The sequence below is a fragment of the Octodon degus genome, unplaced genomic scaffold (genome assembly GCF_000260255.1).
Source record: "Octodon degus isolate 3935 unplaced genomic scaffold, OctDeg1.0 scaffold00013, whole genome shotgun sequence".
Classification (NCBI taxonomy): Eukaryota; Metazoa; Chordata; class Mammalia; order Rodentia; family Octodontidae; genus Octodon; species Octodon degus.
The window spans coordinates 25,614,101-25,634,857 of NW_004524589.1; the positions used below are offsets into that span (position 1 = coordinate 25,614,101).

A 20,757-nucleotide genomic window follows, 5' to 3' on the forward strand; every position below is an offset into this window, starting at 1 on the left:
TTTTTTTTTTTTTTTTTTTTTTTTGATATAGGGTCTTGCTACATAGCTGGGACTCACAGTGGATCCTGTGTCAAATTCCCCAGTGGTGGGATTACAGGCATGCACCATTGGAACCACGCCAGCACAGCATGCCACACCAGGCATTGAACTTGGGTCCTTGAGCTTGCCAAGCAAGCCCTTAAGCCTCCAAGCTACCTCTCCAGCCCCTACTGGTACCTTTTATATACACAAAGTGATCACTTCCATCACAGGGAATTTGCACCTGTACATGATCTGCTTCTTTTCTCTCCTTTTCCCTCTCCTCCCTTTAATCCTTCTTTACAAAGCTTTGTTTTCATTTTCTTGTCCTCTTTTTCCTTTTGTTCTCCAGTAACTTCAAAGAACTTTGTCTTTTGTCTTGACGTGAAGATAAAATAACAGGAAAAAAAATTAGCTTCAACAACCTGCCAGGGTTCTATAGATGCAGAAGTTGAAGGCGAGGTTAGTTCATGACAATTACTGGGGGAGCTGGGGGGAGAGACAGAGAGGGCAAGGACAGGAGCCGAGTGCGGAAGGAGGAGACTCCCCCCACCCCCCAAGGTTCCACAGGAGGCAGCGAGGCCCTTTGGCTGTCCTCTGTCTCTGGATAGGAGCAGGAACTGGAAACAGACCACCCTCCATGTTGGACAGATGAGAAAGCAAAGTCATGTTTTTGCCTTATTCAGAACAGATCAGGTTCAATCCTGGTATCACACACCACATCAGCCCTGCCCCTAGGCATGCTGAGCGGGCCACCAATCTGGGTATGGTGACACATGCCTGTAATCCCAGTACTGGGGAGGCTGAAAACACTACTAGTCCAAGCTGCGTAGTGAGACCCTTTGCCAATTATATTAAAAACAAAACAAAACACAAAGAAAAACAGAACAGATCATTCCAATTTGAGGGGATGATCCAGAGCCTTTATACTGAGCCACATCCTCAGTCCTTTAAAATTTTTTTGTTTCAAATTTTGAGTCAGTGGGCCGGGGAGATAGCTCAGTAGAATAAGTGCCTGCCTGGCAAGCACAGGTTCCTGAGTTCAATCCCAGGTAACTCCCCCACCTCCCCAATTTGAGGCAGCATCCTCAACTGCTCAGTTGCCCAAGCTAAGCTTTCACTTGTGATCCTCTTGCCTCTGCCCGAGTGCCAGGATCACAGGCATGTGCCATCACACTAGACAACAGTGTTACTTGTGCTCACCCAGCAGTATGAATAATATTAGCATGGCTTGTGAAATTCAGGTAAAAAATCCCTTTTTTCCCCTCATTTTTTTTTTTTTCTGTTTTTTTTTGGGTTGTTTTGGAAATTAGGTCTCATTATGTAGCCCAGGCTGGCCTTGAACCCTGTCTTAGTTTCCCTCATTAGTGCTGGGATTACAGGTAGTGCCACCACACTTGGCAAAAAACATTAGAAGCAACAAAATTCTGTAAAATTCCTATTAGGATTATAGAGCTACAGTACATACTCAGGTAACACTGAGCTTATATTATTTTCAGTTTTATAATGTTTGGCTATGATTTCTTTTATATCAATGGTAAATATAAGAAGAAATCTCAGTTTAATATCAAATAGTACCCAAAATGCCATGATGTACAGAGCACACAAAATCAAACATATGTGGTGGAAATATTTTAGTATTAGTTTAAAAGTTAAAACATGTGTATTCTTGACGCAATCATTAACTGAATAAACTTCAGTCTACTGTGGGTCAATGAGCATCAGGTTCCTACTGATAAAATGTAGGCCAATGTTACCTTTCTGAATTTTTGTCAGTATGGTGTTTGGTTCTATTTTGCATTTCTGCTGTGAGGTTGAGCAGCTTTTCATCCATTTATGGGTCTTTCCTTCTTGGCTGTTATCTTTGATCTACTTTTCTGCTGGGAAAATGGCCACTTTCCTATACATTTCATTTTTGGTCTTCCTGAGACAGGGTTTCCCATGCAGTTCAGACTTTAATTCACTCTGTAGCCGAGGCTGGCCTCAAACTTGCTGCTATCCTCCTGCCTCTGCCTCTCAAGTGCTGGGATTACAGGCACACACACACCTGGTCATTTTCTTATACATTTCAAGGAACTCTTGATATGTTAGGAAAATCAAAATCATCTAGCTTTAATACAAATGGCAAAGTTTTCTTTCATAATTTTATTTAAATTTTGTTTTGCTGTGTAAAACTTCTGATGATGATGTAACTGAATATGTCAATATTTTCTTTTATGGCCTTCCCATGTTTTCCTTAGGTTCACTTTACTTTCTCCTCCTTTTCTTTCCCAAACATTTAGATCTTTGGTCTGTTCATGTGTGCAGGCTCACGGCCAGAGTCTGGCTCCAACACCTTTCCCTGGAGAGCTGCCCATGCTTGCTCCCCTCCTGCAGGGCCACCTGGTCCTCCTCCTGCTCTCTTCACCTGGAGCTGACTGTACACGGAGGAATCTTCAGACCGCTGCTTGCCCGTGTGTGTCTCAGGATATTAGGATTAATGACTGACATATTTTCTTAGATACACTCTTGGGAGATAGAAATGGAATTTTGCAGAATTAAAACCTAGGAAGAACTGGCTTCTTTACAACATTGAGCCTTCCCAGCCAGGAATGTATTTTAATATACTGCTTACCTAAATCTTTGGCATAAATTGTCCTGCCCTAGTTGATATTACTACCTGTCACAATGAAACAGTCACTATTCATGAGATCTCAATTCATAAACTGACAAAATAAACTAGCAAGTAAACCAACATAAAATGCAAGAATCAAATAACATATCTGTCGTACAAAAGGCAACCCTTCAGTACCATTAAGTCATCCTGCAGTTTTCTGGTTTGTTCCTAACCTGGTTTGGCTTATATACTCTGTCTAGGTCTTGGTTGATAGCTCTCTCTCCCCTGTACAGTTTTGCTCTTACTGTTGGAAGCTGAGCTGTGCATTTCATTTCCCCTTGACTCTGCTTTTCCCTCTATAGCTGTCTTTTCCTGAGGGGTCTATAAGTTTATGTGTACTATCTAATGGCTCTTAAACACTGCTTACTGCAGACAGTGTGAGTAGTTGTAGAGAGGATCCTACAATCAAACAAGCATTTTTCAAGTTTCAAGTTCAACTGGATTCTATTTTTTATTCTGTGGTACTAGGGATTGAACACACAGGCTGCTAAGGTACACTAAAAAATCTCTTTCTTATATCTTCAAACAGTTTTTCTTGACTGGTACAACCAGCACAGAAATTAGTGTGGAGATTCTTCAAAAAAGTAAAACTAGAGGTTCAGTTTGACCCAGTTATTCCTCATCTTGGTATCTTTCTGAAAGAATTAAAAACATCATACCACTGGGATATGTGTGCCCACATTTATAGCAGCACAGCTTGTAACAGCCAAATCTGGTGTATTACTCTTCCATAAAGAAGGGTAAGCTCAAGACATGTCTCGCTAAATGGATGCTCCTTACGGCCATACTCATAAGTGAAATGAACCAGACGCACATGTGTAAATGTACTGCTTCCCATGTGAGAAACTGAAAGTGCGAGTAAGGACCAAAACGAAGAAAATGTTCAAATAGGTAGGGAAATGGAGGGGGAAAGGAAAGAAAGGGTGAGAAAAAATGAAAGCAACACTGTTCTAAATGGGAAGAGGAAGAGAGGGTGAAGCAGGGAGGGGAATGGAGAAAGACGGAAACAAGTTATGTCAACACAGGTACACATTCCCTGTGATAAATGCGGTTGTTATGTATACCTAAAATGTACCAATAAGTTTAATTAATTAAAAAATTAAAAAAAAAAGTGTCTCTAAGTTTTTAGAGACTTAAACTAAAAACTGGGGCTGGCTTCAGAATTGTCAAGTCTCCTGCCCTCAGCCTCGCAAGCAGCTGGGGGAGCAGGCACACGCTACCACCCTGAGCTTGTACTGTGACTTTCTTAAAAATTTTTTTCAGAGTTCCTGCCTTTTTTTTTTAAAGAGACTTGGTTTATTTTTTCTCATCTAAGATTATACAGCTTCTTAATTATGTTTGCTGGGGTCAATTTTCTACTGACTGCTTTCTAGATTGATGAACAGTTAGTATTCTGAATTTTCTTTTTACTGTTATCTTGGCAAGTTCTCTTTTTCTGTTATTTGATAACATGCGGTTTATTTTCTGAGCGAGTACTATGGGAAAAACACTGTGCTTTGACAGTATTACTTCTTTGTCTTTTATAAGCGCATCTGGAGAACTATAGTTCTTACTCTCTTGTGCTGGCCTCTCAGTCTCCGTGTGTACATCTCTAGCCATCCTGGTCTCCGAACCTTCTGTATCATTTAGCTCTTCCATGTTTGGGTCCATCTTTTCAGCTTTTCTAAATTTTAGGAGAGTTCTTTGACCTTTTTCTTGATCATCTTTTTTTTTTTTTTATGGAACCGGGGATTGAACTCAGGCCCTTGCGTTTTGCCAGGGAAGCGCTTATTCCACTGAGCCATCTCCCCGGCCCCTCGATCATCTTAATGATATTTTTACTCATAATAACTTAATGATTTTTAAAAAATTTTATTTATTTATTTATGTGTGTGTATGTGGCCAGCTCAGCCCACCAGGGGGCAGGGCTGGCTGGCATGTGGTGCTGGGGGATTGAACCGCGGTCCCTTTGCTTTGCTAAGCTTGTTTTTTATTTTTTATTATTTATTTTTTAAAAATAATTTCATTTATTTATTTAGTGTGTGTGTGTGGCCAGCTCAGCCCACCAGGGGGCGGGGCTGGCTGGCACGTGGTGTTGGGGGATTGAACCGCGGTCCCTGTGCTTTGCTTGGCTTAGCTTGTTCTAAGTAGGTGCTTTAGACCACTGAGCCATCTCACCAGCCCTAAGCTTGTTTTTTAAGTAGGTGCTTTAGACCACTGGGCCATCTCGTCAGCCCAACTTAATGATTTTGATGTTATCAAACATCTGTTGTTCATTGATTCCTATGAAAATCTTACTTTCTCAAATTTTTCTGAAGAAATTATTTAGAATATTTTGTAAGTTCTTTTCTACTCCAGAGTATTTTGTTTTGTTTTGTGTGGGGAAGGGGTCAATTATTTCTGTTTATTTTGTGTTTTTTTTTTTTCTATTTATTTATTTATTTATTTATTTATGTATGTATGTATTTAGTACAAGCTGTACAGGGTCTCACTACGTAAATCAGACTTGTGGCGATCCTCCTGTTTTTAGCCTCCCAAGTGCTGGGATTATAGGCGCATGCCACCACGCCCAGTCTCAGTCCCCTTCTTAGTTTCCCTGGGAGGTGTGGTTGGCACAGCATACTGGGGATTCAACCCTGGTCCCTGTGCTCTGACTAAACAGGCACTTTAGCCCACTGAACTATCTGGTCAGTCTGAGTTGTTGTTGGTTTTTTTTTTTTTTTTTTTTCTTTTGTGCTAAATTTCAGTCCTGTTTCTAACAGCTTTTGGTCTGCATGCTGCCATTTAGGGGTGCAGGACCAGCTCCCATGCTTTCTCCCTGCAGTCGTGGGCTCTTCCCATGAGTGACACAGCTGAGCAAGCCCTCGGATTCATTATGATAGGCTGTGAACAGACTGCACCCAGGGCCCCAGGTAGGTAGAAAGCAGACGGTCTTCCTATAGTGAGCTGGCGGCGCGCTGACACGGAGCCCTTCAGTCTCGCCAGTTCTATCCTGCTCTTGGCAGATGCTTCATCAACTTAGAAATTGTGTCCAAAAATTGGAAAATTCTTATATTTTAACAATTTAGGAATAAACTGCCCACCACTGCCCACACGGGAGACAAGTGGGCCTCTGGAATCCTGCAGCTTGTACATCAGCCATTCAGTAGTAATTATCTGCACAGTGGTGGAATACTAGAGCAGCTCAATTGCAGAGCAGCTGCTGAGCAGTACCACATAGCTGATGCCAATAAATTGCTCAAAGTTGTAAACTCTGCAAAGATGTTGGCAAGGGGACACATAGATAGCATTTCTTGATGAAAATAGCTCTGACAAGTATAATGCAAACTATGTGCCTCACTGGAGGTGAAATGCAGTGCTTTTATATAGGACAACAACTTCAGGCCATGCCCATCACAGATTTTTTTTTTTTTTTTTTGCAGAATCGGGGATTGAACTCAGGCCCTTGCACTTGCCATGGAAGTGCTTCCATCACAGAATTCTGAATATCTTCTACTTAAGCTAACAGGAAGCTTAAAAGAATCAACCTTATTTAAGCCAAATATAAACATGTTCTTATTTTTTACTTTTTGTATTTTAGGGAAGGGTCTACAGGGTGTTCAGGGTCTCACTACTAGATCGGACTAGTAGTGATCCACTTGTTTTCAGCCTCCCAAGAGCTGGGATTACAGGTGCGGGCCACCATGCCCCGTCTCATTCCAGTCTCAGCACACCCTGAGGGCTGGGCGGCACAGCAGGCCTGGTGATGGAGCCCCTGGCCCGTTTGCAGGTGCTTTAATCCACTGAGCTATTTGGCCGGCCCAAGCATATCTTTTTATTTTTTGTTTTATTTTTAAAATTATTGATTGATTGATTGATTGATTGATTTTGCGTGTGTGTGGCCAGCTCAGCCCACCAGGGGGCGGGGCTGGCTGGCATGTGTTGCTGGGGGATTGAACTGCAGTCCCTGTGCTTTGCTTAGCTTAGCTTGTTCTAAGTAGGTGCTTTAGACCACTGAGCCATCTCATCAGCCCCCAAGCATACCTTTAAAAAAAGCATTTTATTATGGGAATTTTCAAAGACAGTGGAGGGCTTAGCATTTCCAGTTTCTACTCTTCCTAACTTGAACAGTAATCATTATTTTGTCCATATTATTTACTTAAAGGTTTATTGAGATATAATTAACCCATTAAAGAAATATTCAACGCTGTGTGTGTGTGCATGTGTGTGTTATTAGAGACAGAACCAAGGACCTGTGCACTAGGCCATAAACCAGTCCTTTGAGTTTGAAAATTTTGAGACAGGGTCTCATCAAGTTGCTGCTTATGCCAGGCTCAAACTGGTGATCTTTATGCCTCAGCCTCCCAGGCTGAGGGGACAGAGGTAGGTGTCACTATGCTCAGCTGAATGGTTTATAGCATACAGACAGGACAAAATATAACAACAACTTGACTTTGGATTTAAAAATATCTATGTATGTTTCGTTTTTTAAATTTTATTTTATTAGTACATGTTGCAGTACACACACTTTATGATCTTCAGAAATGGTTGTATGTATATGCCACCACTTGTTTGTTTTAATCTCCTTCCCTTTTCCTCCCTCTCCTTTCCTCCTCCTCCTCCAGTTTCCCTACCAGAATTTTCACTCTTGTTGATATTGTTATTTTTTAATCTTTTACTTATTTATGTATTTGGTACAGGGTCTCACTTCGCAGCTTGGACTTGTAGTGATCCTCCTGTCTCAGCCTCTCCAGCGCTAGGATTACAGGTGTGTGCCACCATGCCTGGTTGCAGTGGCTGGCATGATTTGGGGGCCAACACTGGCATGCAGTACTGGGCATTGAACCTGGGTCCTTGTGTCTGCTCAGTAGACTGCTGGGCTATCTCCCTGGTCTTGCTGATATTATTAATCCTAGCTTATCTTACATTAATTGTGGCTGTTAGATTCCTGCAAACAGCACATTTTTATTCTTATTTACCTTCTCCCTCCTCCTCCTCCCCCTTCACCCCATTCCCTTAGTCTTTTTCCCTATTGCAAGAGACCCATCCCATTTTGTCCATCCTTTGCCATTCTCATTGTCTGTACTATGCCTCACTCAAATGATATATACCATACAGTATTTAAGTTTGTGTGTCTGGTTTATTTTATTCAACATTATATTATACATTGTCTGTCTGTCTGTTTTATTGAGATAGAATCTCCCCCCCCATTTCTACTCTTCCTAACTTGAACAATAGCTCAATACCAGTAGAACCTGGTGTTTAGGACAGGGTCTACAGGGTCTCACTACATAGACAGGACTCGCAGTGATTCTCTTGTTTTCAACCTCCCAAGCCCTGGGATTACAGGCGCATGCCACCATGCCCAGTCTCAATCTCTGTCTCAGCATGCCCTGGGGGTGGGGCTGGCAGGGCATGCTGGGGATTGAATCCTGGCCGCTGTGCTCTGCCTAAGCAGGTACTTTAAATTTACTCCACTGAGCTGGCCAGCCCTTATTTATTTATTTTGTTGGCTCAGGCTGCCTTAAGGGCGGGTTTGGTGCGGCGTATGGTGCTGGGGATCGAATCATAATCCCTTGTGCCTGACTGATTTTGCCAAAGCAGGCACTTTAGACAACTGAGCTAACCTACCAGACCCCAGGATAGGGTCTTGCTATATAGTTTAGGCTAGTGTCAAACTTGAGTCAATCCTTTTGCCTCAGCTTCCTGAATAGTGGGATAACATGCATATGCCACCAAGTCTAATAGATTGAGAATATTTTGACTTAACAAAGTTGTGAAAATGTATTCAGTAGAAAGTCTACTTTAAATTCTTTTGATTTTTTTTTGGCTAGAAATATGAAGAGCAATACTCTTTAGTATTGTAGTAAGCCCAGCAACTGCCAGGTGAGTAATAGAGCACTCTGCAGTCCAATGCACTTCTAGTAATGGACACTGAAAGCGAGCACCCATATAGCCCTACTGTTTGTCACCTTGGGATGATATTAAATATATTATACAGATATTTTGTATTTTAGTATAAAATAGAGTTGGTGTTAGGTAATTTTGCTGGAATATAAGCTAAAGCGATTGTTGTGAGCAAGTTTAAGGCAGGTGAGGTGGAACCACGGCATTTGGTAGGTCAGGTGTCCTACCTGCATTTGTAAGTCACAGCAGGCTACAGGGACATAGCCTAGTCTAAGTCAAAGAGCATCTGTACACACACCAACCACAGTCAATTTAAAAGTGCTTTCATCCCATTACAAAGAAAGCCCTATTGCTTTACCCGTTCCCCCTCTATCTTGTCACATAGTTAAGCCTCTGGCCCTAAAGGACTGTTCATCGACTTCCCGTCTCTGTCGGAGTCCCTGTTCTGAACCTTACACATGAATAGAAGCATATCTATGGGATCTTTCATGATGAGCTTTTGTCCATTAGTATAATGTCCATCTGCACTGTAGCATGTACCAGTGATGTCCTCCAAAATTCCTAAAATAATATTAAATCGCATGGGCATTTTATTTATGATTTTTTTTTTTTTGTATTTTTAGGGAAGGGTCTACAGGGTGTTCAGGGTCTCACTACTAGATCAGACTTGCAGTGATCCACCTGTTTATAGCCTTCCAAGAGCTGGGATTACAGGCACGCACCACCACGCCCAATCTCTTATTTGTGCACCATTTATGTGTGGGTTTTCTGTTTACACTTCAATTTCTCTTGGGAATAAACTGAGTAGAAGTGCTGGGACATATGTAACTATATGTAATCATTTGAAGAACTCAGGATTATTTTGTCAAACTGTATGTATTTTTTTTCTAGGACCCCCTCCCATCCCCCAATAATTTAAAGCATACTTCAAACCTCAGACGGTTATATGGGTAAACAGTGTCAGTAGGGATTTTAACAGATCAAATTTTTTTTTTTTTTAAAGCAAAGTGCTGGGGGTATAGCTCAGCGGTACAGTCTGCCTAGCATGTGTGGTTTGATCCCTGGTGCTGATTAAAAACAAAATAAAACCAACTGTAGAACAGAAAATGTAAATGTAATTGTAATTGAAAGCTATTCATCCCATACTCTTAAGTGTGCCTTAAGAATTTTATATTACCAAAGCAAACAGCAGATAAATTTTGTACGGCAAAAATGTTAGAAAACAGTATCAATGTTTGCAGCAGCAAACAACCCTTTCTAGCCTTTTAGCTTCCCCATCTAAATATGTACACAGTACCTGCTCCATTGGCAGATTAACCTAACCCAGCCTTGCGTCTTTACCTCAGTGTTAGTTTATAAAGATTCCAGGCCTGGAAGGAGAAAGAGGACAGAAATCATCATTCACTGAGTATCTACAATGTGCCAGGCTTTGTGCTAAGTGTTTTAGGTAATAATTCAATTCTCTCCCAAATACGAACAGGTAAAAACTGAGGCTTAGCAGGCTGAAGAAATTTAGCCAACCTCACTTAACTTCTAAAAAGTGAAAGCAACATTTAGATGCAGGTCTTTCTGTGTTCAAAGCTATCATTATTTACACGATAATGCGGATAACTCCTACCAAGGTGTTGAATATACCCAATTTCATGTTTGAAAGGGATCTTCAAATTATTTAACCCAGAATTTATACACAATTAACCAGCTCCATACACAACTGTCTACATGTACTGAATTAGTGCACTTTATGCCATAAATATGTAATTAATATGTGTCATTTAAAAAAGACATCTCCTTGCAGATTGAAATAATGCTGAGATTCTATCTAATTCCAGAAAGAACGGGTATCATTAAGAAATCAACCAATAGCAAATGCTGGTGGGGTTGTGGGAAAAATGGAACGTGTTTCCATTACTATGGGAGTGGAGACTGGTGCCACCACTGTGGAAATCAGTGTGGAGATTCCTAAAAAACTAAAATGAAGGGGCTGGTGAGATGGCTCAGTGGTCTAAAGCACCTACATGGAACAAGCTTGGCAAAGCACAGGGACCACGGTTCGATCCCCCAGCACCACATGCCAGCCAGCCTCGCCCCCTGGTGGGCTGAGCTGGCCACACACACACACACACACACACACACACAATAAATAAATAAATGTTTAAAAAAAATTTAAAAAAAAATAAAAAAAATAAAAAAAAACTAAAATGAGGGGTTCCATGCGACACAGCTATTCTCCTTCTTGGTATCTTTCCAGAAGAACTTAAAGCATCACACCACACTGGTATGTGCACACTCATGCTTATAGCTCAGTCTAGGAAACAGTCCAAGTGCCCATCAACTGATGAATGGATAAAAGATGTGTTTTTCTTATATTGTGCTATAAAGAAGGATAAGCTTGAGACATTTCTAGCTCAATAGATGCACCTTGAGACCATCCTCCAGTGAAATAAATTGGAAACACATGTGTAAACACTACATTCTTTCTCTGGTGTAAGAAACTGAAAGTGTAAATGAGAACCAAAATATACAATAGGTATTATTATTATTATTATTATTATTATTATTATTATTTGCAGTACTGGGGATTGAACTCAGGATCTTGCACTTGCCGGGCAGGTGCTTATGGCGCTGAGCTATATCCCCAGCCCTATAATAGGTACTGGCCAACAGAAAGAAAATGTTGAAATGAGAAGATGATCAAGGAAGGGGAGAGAGAGAAAGGTGAGATGAACAAGGAAAAAAAAATCCAAAGGAAAAAAAGGAAACAAAAGATTTGTAAATAAGGAGGGAAAAAGAGGGGTTGAAGGGAGCGAAGGGGAACAGGATATAAAGAATAAGCAGGATAGATCATGTGCAAGTACAAAGTCCCTATGATGAATGCAATCATTATGTATATCTAAAATGTACAAAACCAAACCAAAACAACAAAAAGAAGAAAAAAAGACATCTGCTATGATTATATGGTCACCTAACTTAGGCCTGAAAAATGAAGACAAATTAGCTAGCAACGTATGCTTTCCTTCCTTGTACTATAATACCAAAAACCAAAGCCAAAGCAAAGCAAAGCAAACCCCAAACTGAAAACAGCAAAACATATAATGCAAGGTGTCTCTTTTGGATTGAATTCCAGCCTTTGGAGGCATGTGTGACAAGTCTCTTACTGCTTCTTTTGAATTTTTTATCTTTAAGTCTTATCTTCTCTAACCCCAGTTCATGCATCTCTTTATTACTGTGAAGAATTCTTTCATCATCCTGATTGTTTTCCTTAGATTGTCTCCTAGCAACACAAGTTTGGGTCCACAACAAAATCAAGACTTCACTATGGCAGAGCAGAGTGGGTTTTGCTCTTCTTGCTAACACATCTGGGATGACACCAACAATGTCATTTGTGACTGTAAGCTTCATGAGTGTGCAAGTGTGACAGCAAAGGGGAGATAACTGTCATTGCCTCGGGGACATGACTAATCATTGGTACATTCTTTCCTGAGCATGGATATAATCTCAGGCTCACTCTCTGCAGTGGTGCAGGTAGAGATAGACAGCATTAGTAATAATGCAGTAGGCTCCTGAGTTGAAATCTAGAGCTATTATTTTTATTTATTAATTAATTTTTTAAAAATGTCTTTAGGGCAGGGTCTATGGGGGTCTCACTATGTAGACTGGACTTAAAGTGATCTGCCTGTGTTCAGCTTCCCCAGTGCTGGGATTTCAGGTGTGCGCCACCATACCCACTCTCAATCACCATCTCAGCACGTCCTGGGGGTAGGGCTGGCACAGCATGCTGGGGATCGAACCCCGGCCACTGTGCTCTGCTGAGGCCGGCACTTTAGTCTGCTGAGCTATCTGGCTAGTCCTAGAGCTACTATTTTTAAATTAGAAAGTGAATTTCATCTCTTTGGATAGTTTTAGGTTTACATACAAGCCAAACAGACTTTCCAGTCTCCATACTCCTCACCCCAGATATTACTATCTCACACTAGTCTGGTCCACTCCATTGCAGGCCCAGAGCACAAGTATGGAGCTTGATTCTGTTCTGACCGGCTCGCCCAGATCCTTTAGCTCATCTCATTGCTGAGCAACACCATGGTTTTCTGACTATCTGCCCTTCTTTGCCTCTGGCATTCATGTCCTCTGATGCCTGCTTTTGAGCAAGTACACTGCTTTCCCAGGTTTAACAGTTTTCATGTCATTGCTGGCCTGCACTGTTTCAGCATAACCTGAGGTTTGGGAGAGCCTTTCTGCTAATTTTCAGCTTTAGTCTCACTATGAGCACTGTTGTTAGAGTGTGGCTCATGCCAGGACCTGTATGTTTTCCATGACATATTACCAGCATTTTTCCTTTAGTATCCTAGCCACTTGGTATGGGATCAATGTCTTAAGTTCATGGTAAATCCTGCCAGAACCTGGTGTGGTGGCGCATGCCTGTATTCCCAGCACTTGGGTAGGGGAGTGGGGTTAAGCCAGGAGAATCTCTGGGAGTCCCAAGACCAGCCTGGGGGCTACAAAAGTGAGCACAAGGCTAGCCTGAACTCTGTCTCAAAAAAAAAAAAAAAAAAAAAAAACCAAACAAACAAACAAACAAAAAAAAACCCCAAAAAACCCACCAAAACTGTGAGGTCGGCTCCTAACAATTACAACCATAATTATCTCATGTCATTGTTAGCATTTTCTTCTCACTGACGCACATTTCCAGAGGCTCAGAGTTCACAGGTCGTGAGTGTATGTGTGTCTCTTTACATCCTACAATTGTTTAGTCATAAACTGCTGCTATTCTAAGAGAGTCATAAAAAACATAGGGTTAGAAGTTACAATAAGGGTCAGTTTTTATTCTTTACAGAGTAATATAGTTCTATTAAAAGTTGGATAATTATATCTTATTTATAAGGAAAAATGCAGAGGAAAAATATGTAATACTTCATTCTTAAAAAAACACTAGAAAGTGACAGATCTCTATGATACATAAGATACAAAATGTGATAAAAGATAAAAGGGGATATATACACACAGATAAAATATTTTTATGATGAGATATTATATTGCTTCACACAACACAGTTTACTTGCAGGATATAACAAAGATATTTGTAGTTCTACAGAAGTTAAGATTAAAGAAGAAGGCCTAATACTTAAGGAAGTCAAAACAATTTTGACCTAATTCTATCAGGTTCTATACAAGTCTGCATAAATTGTATGGTCTACAGAATATACTCTAAGAGAAATCCAAGTGTTTTTATACAACTCAAAACTGAGGTAAGTTAACATTCCATAGAACTCTTTTTTTTTTTTTTTTTGGTAGAACTGGGGACTGAACTCAGGCCCTTGCGCTTGCTAGGGAAGCACTTTTTCCACTGAGCCATCTCCCAGGCCCCTCCATAGAACTCTGAGGTTAAGTTACCACTTCTGTGAACAGAACCTAAGAGCACTGCAAGGCACATGTAAAATAAAATTAGCAGATGCCATACCAAGGGAGCTGTAGAGTAAGATACATGAAAGGATTTTTAACAAAGCAATGTGGAGGATCAAACTAAGGGCCTCACGCGTGCTATGCAAATGTTTTACCTCTGAGTTAGGGCCTCAGCTAAGCTATATTAAACATTCTTATTATTTACTAATTCGCTATAAAGTATTTTGGGAGAAAACCTTAATCTACTCTTGAATATTAGAAGGGACAAGCAAAGGCCATGTTTCTCAGTAGAGAGGGCTAATTGAACACTTTTCAGCTGGGCGTGGTGATGCACACCTGTAATCCTAGCACTCTGAGGGCTGAGACAGGAGGATCACTGTGAGTTTGAGACCAGCCTGGGCTACAAAGTCAGCTCAATGCCAGCCTGAACTATACAGCAAGACTCTGTCATCAAACCTAACCAAATCACCATTTTCTTTGTCTGAATCCTTATTCTCAGATACACTCGGTTGAAAACAATCTGTAATTGTCCCCTGAGTATAACATAATTGATCTGAAAGCATTTTGAACAGTTTGGTAGAAAAACACTTTAAAAATTAAAGATAATTTTATTCATATACTTTTATACAGAAAAAATTTATTTATTTATTCATTTATTTATTGTATTTTAGGGCACAGTCTACAGGGTGTTCAGGGTCTCACTACTAGATTGATCTCTAGTGATCCGCCTGCTTACAGCCTCCCATGAGCTGGGATTACAGGTGCGCACCAGCACGCCCAGTCTCAATTGCCCTCTCAGCCTGCCCCAGCAGCAGGGCTAGCAAAGCAGGCCTGGGGATAGAACACCTGGCCCCTGTGTGTGCTTGCAGGTGCTTTAATCCACTGAGCTATTTGGCTGGCCCTTATATAGAAAAAATTTAAAAAGCTTTTTTTAAAAAAATTTTTTTGGCCGGCTCAGCCCAGTCTGAGGGCAGGGCTGGTGTGGCATGTGGTACTGGGTTCAAACCAGGGTCCCCTGTGCCTGCCTATGCTTGCCTAAGCAGGCACTTTAGACTGCTGAGCTATCTCACTGGCCCTTTTTTAATTTTTGGAGAGAGGGTCTCACTATATAGCCTAGATTGGCCTTGAACTTGCAATGATCCTACCTCAGCCTCTCCAGTGCTACAGTTATAGATGAGTGGGGCTGGGGAGCTAGCTCAGTAGCATAAGTGCTTGCCTGGCAAGCGCAGGGTCCTGAGTTCAATCCCCGTTACCACAAAACAAAACAAAACAAAACAAAACAAAACAACCCACAAACAGATGAGTATCACTATACCTGGTGAAAAAGTAAGCATTCTAAAACCCATACATGTTAATATGACATAGTGTATATGTGTTTTAAAGTTTTTACTACAACAATTATCTGCATGTCTGCCTCCTTACCCCCCTTCCTTCCTGCCCTTTTTTTTTTTTTTTTGGGTAAAGGGTATTTATTTGTGATGCAGAGTCTTCCTATGTAGTCCAGGCTGGCCTCAAATTTGCAGGGATTAGCTGGGTGTGGCGGTATATGCCCGTAATTCAGGCTGAGGCAGGACTGTCCTGAGTTCAAGGCCATCCTGAATTATAGAGTAAGGTTCTGTCACAAGCAAAACAAAACTAATTAAACAAAACAAAACAAAACAAAACAAAACAAAACCTTGTAGGCTCCTCCTATCTCAGTCCCCTGAGTGCTAGGATTATAGGCATGCACCACCAAGTCCACCTAAAATTATTTTTCCTTAAAATATTTATTACATTGAGCTAATAAAAAAACAAACTTTCTTAGTATTTTTCATGCTGGAAATGAACCTAGGACACAATATTAGTTCTACAACTGAGCTAACAACCTCCCAGCTAAAAAAAAAAAAAAAAAAAAAAAAAATGTTAAAAATTTTTCTTAACAAAACCGGCGATGGAATTTAAAACAGGAAAGAGCATCATTACTGATAAGAAATGTAATCCAAAAAATAACTGTATTTTCAATTAAGGAAAAACTGACTTACTCAGTGGTTGGTTATTTATTTTTCTTAGTCATAGGTGTGTAAGAAATGCAAAGAGGTATTTTTAAGAAAATTTCAAAACAAGTATGAACTAAAAAGAGTGACACACATCTAGAAATATGCAATTTGTTGGAACCCCTTATGAAGTGGATTGCCTAAGGGGTACTTGGGATGCTGAAATGTCCTTGAAATCTTCCGAGAAATCACAAAGAACATATGAGTGAGAATCCGGGAACATAAGCATACCATAGAAGAATGATAATTATACTGTGACTTCACTTAAGAAACCTGGCAAACTGCAAGGTTAACTGTTTTCCTTTCGCTAAGTGACATACACTGCTATCAGAAGCCAGTTATCTAAGACAAGGGGAATTGGGCCAACATCGAGGCAAGTCTGGGGTTTGTACATTCTAGGTACCTACTACAGGGTGGATGACTGATTCTGGTTAATACTAATGGCAGTGACTGAGTCCTGAAAGGTTGTTGTCACAAACAGTAAATAAGTCTCAGAAGTCGAAAGTCTCACACTTCACAAACACAACTATTTTGTTTAGATGTATGTATATATGTAAGTATGTAAATATAAGATACCTCACCTCGCTATGCAATTCAGAATCACAGTGACCCTCCTGTCTCAGCCTCCCAGCTCTGGGATTACAGGCGTGCGCTACCACGCCTGGTTTCACTGGCCAGCTTGGCATGGGGAAGGCACATGGCATGCCATACTGGGGATCAAATTAGGGTCCTTATGCTTGCCAGGCTGAGCCATCTCCCTGGCCAACAAATACAATCCTTAATGGCTACAACTATTAGGTCCTGGGCATTAGGGATAGCTGCCTTTTCGCTAAATGTTCCAAGTATAACTTCCTAGAGACTACTCTGAAATTATTCTAAGGTATAGGAGGAATGTGGTGCTTTTCCTAGTTAAGATGGTACTATCAGAGTGAACATTTTTTTTCTTCACTTAGCCTCCCAAGTGCTGAGATTACAGGCATACACAGTACACCATGCCTGGCCTTACCTCACTTGTGAGGCAGAAGGGAGAGAGGAAAGGGAACGGATGTGGTACTGTTACACACTAGGAACTTCACCACTGCACAATCCTCCGAAGTAAGTATCACCCTGAGTCTAAGGGATGAGATTATTATCCTGAATCTGTAGTCATTAAATAGCAGAGCTACAATATGAACCCAAATCTTGTCTGTCTGCTAGTTTTTTCAACAGTATTTTACAGCGTAGGCCATAGAAGGAATATAAAAGTAATTCCTAATTTCAGCTTTCATTTTATGGACAGAGCTGCACATAAATTCATGTACATACAGCAAAAGGCAGGATGCAATTAATCTAGCTGTCCATCTTTCCCAGAATGGCATTACATAAATGCTGAAAAAGAAGACAGTTCTTTCATGTTTCTGTAATGTACAGTATTCATTATTAATGGCTATTTCAAAATTCTATTTTCCTACCTGGGTATGGTGCTGCACATCTGCAATCCCAGCACTCTGGGAGGCTGAGGCAGGAAGAATGAAAGTGTGAGTATAGCCTGGGCAACTCAGTGATTCAGAGAGTCCCTGTCGTAAGATTAAAACATGCAAAGAGAGCTAAGGTTGCAGCCCATTTCAAAGGCCTTGGGTTCAATTCCCAGTACTATAAAAACGAAGCAAACATTCCTCAAAACTCTACTTATCGGGCCAGCCAGATATCTCAGTGGACTAAAGCTCCTGCTTAGGCAGAGTGTGGTGCTGGCCCCAGCCCCAGGGGCACGCTGAGCTGGCAACTGAGACTGGATGTGGAAGCGCGTGCCTATAATCTCAGTACTTGGGAGGCTGAAAACAGGAGGATCACTATGAGTCCAATCTCTGTAGTGAGACCCTGTAGATTTGTCAAAAAAAAAATAAAAAAAAAAAAAAAAAAAAAAAAAAAAAACCGAAAAAAACCCAAAACAAAAAACTCTATCATGTATCTTTCCACAGAAAACATCAATTCTACTGAAACTCCTAAATTCTCACTGCCTGCTGGAGTCTGGATGTGGGAACCCCAAGGGTCCCCAGGATAGCACTCCTGGATTCATCAGTTCCTAGGTCCTGGGGGCCGCAGGGCGCTTCCCCACGGTGTGTACAGGGGTGCTCAGCTGCATGATCTCACTAGGAGGTGCTGATGTGCTGCTGATCTGAGAGCAACAGGCCAAATGATCATGGACTGGACCGTCCTAACTGGGAGCCCAAACAGACCTCTCCCTAAGCTGGGGGACATGGGGGACTCCTTGAGCCTCGCCTAGGCAACTCAGGGACTTAGGGAAAACAGACCAAGGATGCAATTCATGCAGACATTGCTCAGCACTAAAAACAAAACAAAACACAGCACATAATGAAGCACCCCTCCACAAAACAAAATCTTCCATAAGTTAATTCAAGTATTTGTTGTAGTGACAGAAAACTAACCAGCACTTCCACCGCCAAACCTAGACACTTACTTTCATTGTCACAGAATCTAAAATCTTCAAGCTAAATTCCACTGGGTAAAGGGGGCCTCGTGGCCCCCTTGTTGCAAATTTAATGTCTATTTGGCTTCAACATTTTAACTGGCTTACTTCCCATAGGGAGGTAAAATACCTTGACAGTATGGCCTTCCTTGACTGTTCTGCATTCTCTTTACATTTCTTAAGGACTGGCTATTTTTTCCTTTACTTTTCACCTTCTGTTCTTCAATTTTCTGCAGTCTTCCTCTTAGCACAAACTGCTCTGGCAACAGAAAAAACCCAAATGACACTTCCATTTGGTTTCGGTCTGGCCTGGCCTCTTGACACCACATCCCAGTGAGGACAGTATCTTCTTGGCAGATTTCCCAGGCTTACCCAACTCTGCTGTCTTCCTGATTCTTCTGTCTCTGGCTCCTTTGTACTCTTGTGTGTAAGCACCTTTTGTGGAGGGGGTACTAGGTATTGAACTCAGGGCCCTGCACTTGCCAGGCAGGTGCAGTGCTGTGCCACTGAACTACATCCCCAGCTGCGGGGGAGCACTTTCTCCTTTTCACATGCCTTCAGCGTCAGTGTTCAATGCTATCACAGGCTCATCCTGTTCTCCACATGCCCGCTCTTCTCACCAGGCTTTTCAGCCTCCTTCCCTGTGGAGTGTACTCTGCATGCTGTGACCGTCAGATCTGTCTGGGTGAATCTGCTTATCAGGCTGTTTGCTGAATACAGCCACTTAAGTTCCTCGAGCATTCCTTTTTCAAACTCCCCCTTTGATGTTCTTTCTAATGGCATCTCTGATCCAGAAAAGAAGCCAAAAGCTGGGGCATCAACTGACACTCCTCCATTCTGCATCAGACCCTAAATCCAATCACCACGCACCCTGTGATTCTGCTCCCTCAATACCTTTCTGCTTGGTCCATTCTTCTCCACAGATCACTGGCAGTCTAGCTGCAGACACCACCAGTCTTCCTTGGCACCAGACTAGCTTGCTTTCTTCTCTCTTACACGTTTTATCTTTTTTTGAGTGAGTTCTCACTATGCAGTCTAGGCTGGTCTTGAACCATTGTGGAGTCTGGGTTGGCCTCAAAGTCACAGTAAATCTACCTATCTCAGCCTCCTCTGTGCTGGGATTACTGCTGTAGAGTACCCTGTCCAGCTTGGACTAGCTTTCGGAGAAGGGTTTTCTTATGGTTTTGTCTAGACCTTCCCCCAAAGCCTCAAGGAGTCATAGGTGGGCAGTTTTTATTTGATTTTTTTAATCTTTTGAGACTAGGTTTCATTATGCACTTCAGGCTGGCCTTGAACTCACTTTGTAGCCCAGATGGACCTCAAACTCACAGTGAGCCTCCTGCCTCAGCCTCCCAAGTGCTGGGATTACAAGTACAGTGAGCCACCATACACAGGTGGTGGGCAGTTTTGAAGGTGGCTGGATCAGAGTGTGTGCTTACTGAGTAAGGGTGTTGACAATGGAAGCCCACCTGGGTGTGGGTGGCACCAACCAGCAGGCTTACAGCCTCAACAGGACAGAAAGGGAGAGAGAAGGCATGACACTGCTGCTCTCTGCTTGCCGCACAGTGCCCTGTTTCTTCTCTCCTGTGCCCCCTGCCTTCTTGGAGCAAGCCAACTATGGACTGATACTTGTAAAACTGAGCTGAAATAAACTTTTTCTTATTTAATGTTGGGTGTTAGACATTTTGTCTCAGCAACAAGAAAAGTAAGACAGGTTTTTCAGCTGCCCTTAATACAGCTCTAAAAACCATGAGAAAAGGAATTTTACATCAGCTTCTTAAAATACTGATCTCAGTACTGTGGCACTTTGGTTCACAAACTTAATTCTCTTCATAATACTGGTTCCTTTTTTTTTTTTTTTTTTTGGTGGAACCAGGGATTGAACTCAGACCCTTGCGCTTGCCAGGGAAGCGCTTATTCCACGGAGCCATCTCTCCAGCCCCTCTGGTTCCAAACCAAACTGAACAAGAACCAAATCAAATTTCCCCACAGTCAACACTGAACCTAAACATTGAATTGATTTGGTTTTCATCCAATTCAGTTTTTGACCAGAATTATACAAAGAATTAAGTTTGCGAACTGAAGTATTACTGTACTCATTTTTTTTTTTTTTTTTTGAGTTAAGTCTTTTTATTCTTTTGGTAATCTCTTCCAGGGTTAACTACTTCCATTGTAGGTGATGAAATATGTAAGGCTCCACTTCAAATGTTGGCACTGCTATGAACATAGTCTCTTTCCCTTCTGTGCAACTCAGAATTAAAACTTTGATTCTTGTTTTATATTCCAGTCTCAGAAGTAGTTCCACTGCAGAAGTTATTTGC

General features: G+C 41.5%; 1 protein-coding gene across 3 annotated transcripts in view; it reads right to left on the reverse strand.

The window, feature by feature from the left end:
• Positions 1-20,757, reverse strand: part of Pibf1 (progesterone immunomodulatory binding factor 1) — a 245,520-nt gene that overhangs the window by 10,707 nt on the left and 214,056 nt on the right. The window contains exon 17 of one of the 3 annotated variants that reach the window (XM_023709662.1): positions 469-654. The exons of the other annotated variants lie outside the window; for them this stretch is intronic. Coding sequence (XP_023565430.1) covers positions 496-654 — 159 coding nt within the window. The 3' untranslated portion in view covers positions 469-495. Of the gene's footprint in view, positions 1-468; positions 655-20,757 lie in introns of those variants that run through there. 3 annotated transcript variants of the gene reach the window in all.